At 41.9% G+C, this 10,141-nt stretch overlaps 2 protein-coding genes across 2 annotated transcripts; both read right to left on the bottom strand.

The window, feature by feature from the left end:
* Window positions 1–2,506: 2,506 nt before the first annotated feature.
* Window positions 2,507–4,258, bottom strand: LOC107027821. The gene has a single exon (XM_015228881.1). The coding sequence runs from the start codon at window positions 4,256–4,258 to the stop codon at window positions 2,507–2,509; it is 1,752 nt and encodes a 583-aa protein (XP_015084367.1).
* Window positions 4,259–6,023: 1,765 nt separating this feature from the next.
* Window positions 6,024–8,478, bottom strand: LOC107027260. Its single transcript, XM_015228443.2, has one exon. The coding sequence runs from the start codon at window positions 7,636–7,638 to the stop codon at window positions 6,628–6,630; it is 1,011 nt and encodes a 336-aa protein (XP_015083929.1). The 5' UTR covers window positions 7,639–8,478; the 3' UTR covers window positions 6,024–6,627.
* Window positions 8,479–10,141: the final 1,663 nt, after the last annotated feature.

Below are 10,141 nucleotides of genomic sequence, written 5' to 3'. Positions count from 1 at the left end.
TTGGGCCTTTATTGCCTTCTGAGTCACGTACACGATATCAAACTCACTCAACAACATTTGCCATTTAGCTAATTTCCCGGTCGGCATCGCTTTCTGGAAAATGTACTTCAATGGATCCATTCTGGAAATGAGATATGTAGTATACGAAGACAAGTAGTGTCTCAGTTTCTGGGCAAGCCACGTCAGAGCACAGCATGTTCTCTCCAACAAAGTGTAACGAGATTCGTACGGAGTAAATTTCTTGCTTATATAGTAAATAGCCTTTTCCTTCTTTCCTGTCTCGTCGTGTTGGCCAAGTACACATCCGAAGGCACTATCTGAAATAGACAAATACATCAACAAAGGACTCCCTTCCTGCGGAGGAACCAATACTGGTGGGTTAGACAAGTAGCTCTTGATAGCATCGAAAGCAGTTTGGCATTCCTCAGTCCACTTAGTCGGGGCGTCTTTCTTCAGCAACTTGAAAATGGGCTCACACACCACTGTTGATTGTGCTATAAACCGGCTAATATAGTTTAACCTCCCTAAGAAACTCATCACCTCTTTTCTCGTTTTCGGCGGAGGTAACTCTTGAATTGCTTTAATCTTGGAGGGGTCAAGCTAAATACCCCTTCTGCTGACTACAAATCCCAACAACTTCCTAGCTGGGACTCCAAAAGCCCATTTGGCGGGATTTAACTTTAAGTTGTACCGACCCAAACGTTCAAAGAATTTTCTCAGGTGTGCCAAATGATCTGAACTCTCACGGGATTTAATTATGACATCGTCCACGTACACTTCAATCTCCTTATGAATCATGTCGTGGAAAATAATTGTCATGGCTCTCATGTAAGTGGCCCCGGCGTTCTTGAGGCCGAACGACATCACCCTATAGTGATATACACCCCAAGGTGTAATGAAAGCCGTTTTTTCCGCGTCTTCCTCATCCATCAAAATCTGGTGATAGCCTGCGTAACAATCCACAAACGACTGCATCTCATGTTTGGCGCAGTTGTCAATCAAAATATGGATATTTGGCAATGGAAAATTATCCTTCGGACTAGCCTTGTTGAGATCTCTATAATCAACACAAATCCTGATTTTCCCGTCCTTCTTGGCGACCGGAACGACGTTGGCCAACCAGGTTGGATATTGTGTTACTTCCACCAATCGAGACTCTATTTTCTTAGTGATTTCTTCCTTAATCTTCAAACTCAGTTCAGGCTTGAATTTTCGAGTCTTTTGCGTTACCGGCTCGAACCCCGGGTTGATAGGTAGTTTATGAGATACGACATCGGTACTCAACCCCTGCATATCACCGACTTCCCAAACAAACACATCACTATATTCGGCAAGTAAATGAACCAGACTCTCTTTCTGAGTTTCATTCAGGTGGGTGCTGATCTTAACCTCCTTGACACATTCCGAACCTCCCAAATTCACCTCTTCCGTCTCCTCTAGGTTTGGTTTATGCTGATTCTCGAATTGCCAAAATTCCTCGGCGACATAATCTGGTTCCCCACTTTCTTCTTCATAGTCGTCAACCTTGTCGTCATTCGTCTCATTTTGTTCAGTTAGCCCATGACATGACATGACATTGGCAGGTCTGTAACTTATGTTACTGAAATCATAAACAGACAAAATTAGGAAAGTAAAGTATGACAAACAACTAAATAAGTAGAGTCAAAATAAAGAGGCTTTCATTTAAAACAAAATGCAAACTTTGGCCATGACATGGGACCATGTTGCCTTTCGAACGTCACAACAAAAATTCAAAAACTTGAACAATTAAGAAAATGCAGAAATGGCGGGTCTTGGGTCTCCTCCGGACAACCACCGATTTCGGTGTACATAAAATAACTCCTTTCTACCGAAGAGTTCGGGACATCAGGATCGGCGTGGAAGTCCAGTTCTGCAGCACCTCCCCTGGTTCAGCATCACGAATACCAGCTGACTCGACCTCCTCCTCGACAATAGCATTGATCTCCTCGAAGAGGTCACAGATTCCTTCCCCAAAGTCTTCAGGCTCGGCATACTTCCGGATTGGAAAGGATTGATACAGAAGCGGGATCGGCTTAGCCAACTCTTGATCCTTTTTCTTTTTCATCTTCATGTCGTCATCTGTGGGGATGTACCCCAAACCATATTTGGATCCTTTAAGAAGGACCGGAACAGGCTCAATAATTCCTTGGGAATCTCTTCCCAATCCGAAACCTGGCTCGAACCCATTCTGCAGCATCACCGTGGCTATCATTTTGTATACGGCTGGCATGGGGTTCTGCGGGGCCAAATCCTCATTGGTGGCATTCACCAGCTCCACCGTGTAAAATTCTGCACCTTGTGGCATCTCATCAATGACCGACACCTGCTTGCCCGAGCGACTTCCCTCGCCGTGAATCACTAACTCTTCATTTTTCCATACAAGCTTCATCATTTGATGGAGGGTAGAGGGGACGGCTCCAGCCATGTGGATAAACGGCCTTCCTAAAAGAAGGTTGTAGCTAGTGTCTATGTCCAATACTTGGAATTACGCACTGAGCTTTGCGGGGCCCATTTGAAGGGTCAAAGTCACTGCCCCTAATGTGTCTCTTTGTACTCCATCAAACGCTCTTACATTAACCTGGTTTTGCTCCAGATTCCCAAGGTCAAAATTTAGTTGCCTCAACGTCGACAATGGGCAGATATTCAAACCGGATCCATCATCTATCAAAACACAGTTGACAACTTTTCCACGACATATCACGGTAATGTGCAACGCTTTGTTGTGGGTTCTTCCTTCAACTGGCAACTCATCGTCACAAAAGCTGATCCGGTGCCCCCGAATGACTTGATGAATCATGGCAGCCACGTTATCACTACTTGTACCTGAGGGTACGTATGTATCATCAAGAGCTTTCATTAAGGCCTGCCTGTGGGACTGAGAGCTCATTAGCAGGGCCCACACGGAGATCTGAGCCGGAGTCTTCTCTAAATGTTTGACGATGGAATAGTCCTTCGGTTGCATCCTTCTCCAGAACTCTTCCGCTTTCCCCTCGCTTATCGGCCTCTTAGTATGGTCCTTCTTCTGTCCTCCGAGAGCAAGCTCATCAGGAGTGTAGCACCTTCCGGACCTGGTCATGCCTTGGGCCACGGCAGTTTCAATTACAAATTTAGGCTTGACGAGAGTTTTCGAAGGCACCAAGGCAACAGCCTTTGCAGGTGTCAGAATAACAAACTCTCTCTTTTCCTTGACGCTTAAAGAAGCGACAGCCCTTTCCAAGTCCTCATGCACAATAGGAGTAATCATCTTTGTTTCACACCCGTCTTCATCCATTTCAATCATATTAACGTTGCTACCTCCATGATCCGGCAACGGATTTGTATTGACGTTTGGCGCCGCCGGCTGAAGAGAAACTACCTCCTGATCGATCAGGTCTTGGATTCTGTGCTTAAGGTTGATGCAATCTTCCGTGTCATGTCCAAAACTGTTGGAATGATAAGCATATCTTTGATCTGGCTTGTAGAACTTTGAGTTGACATCCATGGGCTTGGGCCCCACAGGGTGGATGTACCCAACTGCGGCTAGTCTCTCAAATAGTTTGGTCCGGCTTTCAGCAAGTATGGTAAAGTTCCTTGAAGGCTTTTTTTCAAATCTCAAACGGGAAGGATCATAACTGTTTTGCTGAGGGGGAGGCACCTGCTGATAATTTCGAGTATTCGGACGAGGAGCTTGCCTTCGAGGATAAGGGTTTGTCTGGTAATTTGGCACTGGAGCTAGGTAATTCGGGAGGGGGTTCTGATATAATGGAGCTTGGACTTGATAAGTGGGCGGAGGTGCTTGGTAGCTCGACTGTACATTGGCACAGTTGGGAGCAATATTCTGATAAGGGTAATTTGGGTATATGGGAGAAAATTTTTGGAGATTTGGGGGTGGACTTTGGTACGATGAAATTTGAGCATTCGGATAGGTGGGGGCAGTATTGTGGTTATTAGGATGATTGGATTGTGGGTAGTAGGATCGGGAGGGCCTGGAACGATCTTGGGAATGTGACGGGCTTCTAGGGGTTTTTCCTTCCCCATACGAGACAGCGGCAACTTCCTCTCTTCTCTTCCATATCAATCCTAAAGACCCAGGTGATGCGGATACACGGTCTATCTTCCTCGATTTCAAACCATCTTCGATAGTCTCACCAACTTTGACTATCTCGGCGAATTTAGCTCCGACTAGCAATATGATTCGGTCATAGTACTCTGGCTCCTGTACCCGCACAAACACTTCCACAATCTCTTTCTCGGTCATGGGCGGCCTTACCCTCGCGGCTTCTTTCCTTTATCTGTAGGCAAATTCCCTATAGCTTTCAGTTGGTTTTTGCTTCATCTTCTCTAGAGAATACCGATCGGGAACTATTTCGACATTGTAGGCGAATCGGTCAATGAAATCTTTAGACAACGCATTCCAATTGGGCCACTGTCTGGTTTCGTGTGAAGAAAACCACTCGAGAACCTCCCCACATAGACTTCGGCTGAAAAGCCTCATCAACAAGGCCTCATCCCTGCCAACTCCCACGAGGTGGTCACAATACGCTCTCAGATGCGCCATGGGGTTGCCTACTCCTCCGAAGGTGTCAAACTTTGGAATTTTAAACCCTTCGGGAAGGTTCAAATCTGGGTGGATGCACAATTTTGCGTAACTGAGTCCGACGACGTCTGGGATGCACTGTAGCTCTTTCATAGCCTTTTTTATTTCCTCCTTTATATCGATCTTCACTTCTTCTTTTGCCTTCCATTCTCTTTCCTATTCTTCATAGTGATCCAACTCAGAACCGTGCACCTCGTGCTCGGCAGGAACGGGAACTTGGAAGGTGGCTCTTTTTGGGAGGGGTGTAGCTATAGCAGGACTTGGGACGTTTTGGGCGGTCTGGTAGTTCTGTGGGTAAGCTTGAGGATTGGTGTTCTGATTTAAATGGTGATGAGGTATTTGGGGATTGAAGGCAGTTTGAGTTTGGTTTTGATTTTGTGGCGGTGGAGCAGTTTGAGTGTTCTGAGGATGAGGTGGCATTTGAGGGTGGTTATTTGGAAGAGGTGAAGGAGTTTGGTAAGATACAGAAGCGTATTGGGGATTTTGGGTTGTCAGATCTATCACAGATGGATTATGCACAGGTGTAGAAGGCTGGTTCTGAGTTGGATCCATGTTTGATGAAGGGAAGTAGACCGGAGGTCTTGCATCAGCAATATTAGCACCAAATGCAGGTGGAGGCGCATCCTGTCTCCGTTGCATTTCAACTTTCATTTTAGCAATCTGTTGCATCAGTTGCATGATCAATTCGTTCTGTTCCACTACGGTGGGCTGAGCCACCACAACATCAGTAATACGCACTTCGTCGTTGTTGTCTCCCATAACTGTCTTTCCTTTGTCTGAATTTGGTCTAGGGAAGGAATCTGCAGGAGCTTTCGATCTGGTGAAGTAAGGATGATCTGCCAGCTTTGATCGACACAGACCAGTTAAAAGGTACCTGAGAAGTGAAACAACTCAAAGGCAGATTTGTTAGTGCATATTCGGGGTATAAAATGCATAATATCACACAGAGAACAGATAAACACACAAGTTGGTTTGTTTGAGGATATCTTTAACCCACGAATGAGAACTGGAATACATTTTTTTTAACAAGCAGGAGTTTACTCGTGATTTTTTTTAACAAGCAGGAATTTGCTCGTGATTTTTTTTTTTTTGGTGAGAAACTTAAGACTCGAAAACTTTGGTCGGACATCTTGCAATAGTGGCTTCTGTATATTTCTTGGAAACTTCTGGCTAGGAGTGGGGTTTACGATATCCTCATTCATAGCAACAGAACACATAAGCAGTTAAACACACGCATATATATATATCGCGTCCTAAAACATACAGGGGGACCCTTTTGTGCCAAGGGTAGGCCTAGCGCATTCGAATGATGTACGTGTGAATTTGAACCAATTAAACAATTCCCCCCAAAATAACATTCACTAATGAATAATAATGTTTGCAAAAAGGGAAACAAATATTAAAGACAAACCCACGCAGGGGCCATTCGAAAGTGTAACAAAATCAGGCCCACGCAGGGGCGAGGTCCACTATGCCGCTCCAGATGATCCTGCTCCGTCACCGTCTCTCTGAAATTTGTATTGCTGAAACATGTACCTCAGTATTAGCAGAAAACCTTCACCCAGGCGTCCTTTGTCTTCCAAGCTTTCGTATCGCATTCTCTCAATTTTCTCTTTGATCCAGTTATCAAAATCATCATAACCACGTCTCAGTCTTTCAACCTCTCGAGTCACCCTCTCAAGAGCGTCTTGATTCTCTACAAACTTAGCGTACACCTCCTTGGTCTCTTCTTTTATCTCTCGTAGCTCGGCCACTGCTTTGGCTTCTCTGTCTGTTATACTGTGAAAGCTACGTGGAGTTTGAAAGGAGACGTTTTGTATGTCCTTCTTGAGCCATTCTTTGTAACCCTTGTCATACCCTGCATTGAATCGATCAGGGTCGATGGTGTCCTTATTCATACGTTTGGCGCTTTTCCATTCTCTGAACATTTCAGACGCGTCGTGAACTCTATCATCTCCAATATCGTACACATAAGCTCCATAGTACGCTTCTCTGGGTATAGTTTGTCTTCTTCCGAACTGTCGCAAGACTCAAAATGGTGCGTAAGGGCGAATTCCCCGAATGCATGGTAGAGGAAGCACAATATTTCTACGACTTTCCACGATGACTTCTTTGGATATAAAACGGTCGAGCATCCATTGGAGGTCTTCTTCTCCTAATTCGGAGAAAATTTGGGCCCATTTCCCCCTTGTCCTCCGATTGTTCATATTTGCCCAATACAACAGGTCATTCAAATCCTTAAGGGTATTTTTGTTGTCGAGGGTATGTAACTCCCGAGTCCCAGCACCCTTTGTTAAATGGCTGAGGATCCACCACTGGAGGAGTAAATTACATCCTTGAAAGTATCGGTGTCCCTCTTTACACTTTCCCAAGGCTCGATACATGTCGGACAGGATAACCGGAGCTATAGGATAGTGTTTTGTTGTCCCTTGGTTTTCATATCCTTTGAACAAAGTGCGGACGAGTGTTATGACTCGGGTATTGATACTCAAACTCGGACCATGAGGGAAGACCATTGTTCCCAATAACGCCACAGCAAATGCTAGGGGACGGATCTCGTTCCATTCTCCATAGGAGATTTTGAACTCTCGATTGTATGTGACGTAAAAGCTCGCATGCCCAAATCGGATATAAAGGTCCCTGAATGCTACGTGGGATTCCTGGCACCAGTAGGCAAAGTCCTTTCTCAACCCAAACCAGTTCGTAATATCATTTACGGAAGGTTTATTGGGGATGAAGATGTCTTCTTGTTTTCTTGCTCTCCTCTCCATTCCGGTGCCCACGGTGTCTATACAGTCTCTTATTTCCTCCAAAGTCGGGGTAATTTCGGCAGTTCCACATCGAAACACCATCCTCCGGCTATCCCAATATCCCGTAAGTACCTCAATCAGTTCTGGCCAACCATTCATATTGATCAATTCGGTTAATGTACCTACGTATTTATTAAGGGTCCTTCTATGATCTCCATCCAAATCATTGTACCACATCGTGAGTTGAGGTGGCGCTGAGATGACCATATCGAACTTCGAGAAACGATCCATATCTGTAAAACAGAAACCAATTAGATTTCTCCCCTCCCCCAAACTGGTTTTCACACGTACATTATTCGAATGTCAAACAATATGATGTGTCGCGAGGTCGAAGACCTTAGACACAATTTTGGCATTTTTTCTACTAAATGAGCTTAATACACCTTGGGTATTAAGCCTTCTTAGGCTAATGCTTAATTTGGTTTTGGTTTCGCTCTATCTTAGGCTTTCTAGAATAGTTTTCAATTTGACGGTTACCCGAGTCGGACAAACATCGGGGTGAAGCTACCAAACAACGTCGGATGACCGCATTCCAACTATTTGTTTGATACTTCCAAATGAATTCTTGGTATTTCTGAAGATAGCCGTGGAAAGCCACGTAACTTTCGTTTTCCTAATGCATACTAATTGTCGTTTAGCGGAAGAATGCCATGGAAATGCAACAGTTTATGAAAATTAAACACATTCGGCACAAATGACATTTTAACAATTAAAAACACTTAGTCAAACAGTTAAATCTTATGGTTATAACTTAATTATTCCCCAGCGGAGTCGCCATTTCTGTTTTATTTTAAAAAATACTATTATTTATGTTTAAAAATGGGAGAAATTGACTAGGTTTCCGAAAATCAATTAATCTTATTATTTAAGAAAAATCAACTTTCCAAATTACGGAGTCGCCACTTGATTTTTGATAAAGTCAAGAAAAAATTTCAAAAGATTTAAAAAAATAGATTAAAAATCAATTAAAAAGGGTTCGAAGTTCAATGTACATCTCGAGAAGGTGTTAGGCTCTCGAAATGTCTGCTAACTTGCGGTTAACCGGCGATTTGACTGAATGACTTTTTAAAATTTAATTTTTACTTAAGTTAGAGAAAATTCATTTTAATATTTTTTATTTCATTTTTTTTTATACCTTTTTTTTTTATTTCTAAAAGGAGATATTTAGAGAGAATTAATTTAAGGAAAACTAAATGGTGATAAAAATAAATAAAATAAAATAAGTAAATAAAATAGTAAAATTTAAAATAATGAAAAATGGCTAACCTTTATGAGATTATTTAAATTCTACCAAAATACTAATTAATTCAAACAAATAATAAATAAAGAGAGAAAATATTTGAACTTGGGCTTAATTGCCCAAATTCATTCAATTGGCCCTTTCAACAAATTAAATCCTGCAAAAAAAAAACATTTGGCCCCTTGGGCCTAAAAGATCTGCTGAAGGGCCCTGGCCCATTTCCTGAAAAAGAGTTATAAGGCGTATATACAATATGTATACTACTGTATACAGTATATATCCGATCCATTTTGGACCTTTGAGCCCTGCATTTATTTATATACACATTTTTAACTATTTCCCATGTATTTCCCATATTATTTCTGCGTATTTGTACCTGTATCATTTTTTATTTATTATTTTTTAAACTTATTTAACAAGTGTATATCGTTGCCCAACAATGTATACTAATGTACACGGGCTGCACCCTATGTCTATATGCATTGCCTAATCTCGTGTATTAATCAAATAGGCGTCCCTATACGTTAATCTGCAATTCGTATTTTTTTACACGTATTAATAGTATAGCGTCTTTGTATATCAGCGTATACATGTTGTATATCAGCCTATTTTTCAACTTTCGAAAGTTGAAACTCCCTTTTTAGCAGTGTGTTTTCACTGACATCAACCCAGATTTTTATTTTTACTTCCTGTACGCCTTTCAACCTGTATATCAGTATATAACAAATGTATATAATATGTATACTGCTGCTCAAATCTGCAAATTTGATTTTCCAGCAACACATTTGCTGATTCTTTCGACTTATAAACCTGTTTGAAGGGGTCTACGACTCGAGGCGGATGTTTTGAGCCTTCATGGCTTAGCTAGGAATGCGAGAACGGAATCCAAAGTGGACTCGAGTCGATGTCACACAAGAAAACAAAACAAAAAAAATTAGCAAGTTCATCTAAAAAAAAAAAAAGAAAGAAAGAAAAAAAAGAATTTCACCACCCTCGGGGCAGCGAGCCGGAGACGAAACGAGCAGGGGAGGCAGCGAACACCCAAGCTTGACGTTTAAATTCGGACACCTACGTATATCTTATATGTGTGTATTTATGCTATCAATATTCTTCTCTCCTCTTTTTTCTCTCTTCGTTTTCTCTCTTCTTTTTCTCTCTTTCCAATTTTCTCTCTTTCCAATTTTCTCTTCTTTTTTCTTTTTTCTCTCCTTAAGTTTGAGTCTCACTTGAAGTATAACTCTAAACTCAAAAAGTGTTAGTTCATAATGAAGAGAAATTGTGCTTAAATAGAAGGGCAATCACTTAGAGGAAGTTGTATCAATACTGTGTTAATGAAATAATAAAGAAAGATAAATGGGAAAATAATAAGTTTGGTAGTTTTTTTCTACTTGTTCTCACCTTTGGTGTTTGTTATCAATATATATATATATTCTAGGCACATGCGGTACGGTTTCAATACATATAATTTCTTTATTTTGTTATATATATATATAT

This window comes from Solanum pennellii, chromosome 8, assembly GCF_001406875.1.
Source record: "Solanum pennellii chromosome 8, SPENNV200".
Lineage (NCBI taxonomy): Eukaryota > Viridiplantae > Streptophyta > Magnoliopsida > Solanales > Solanaceae > Solanum > Solanum pennellii.
This window is presented reverse-complemented; position numbering and strand designations above follow the sequence as displayed.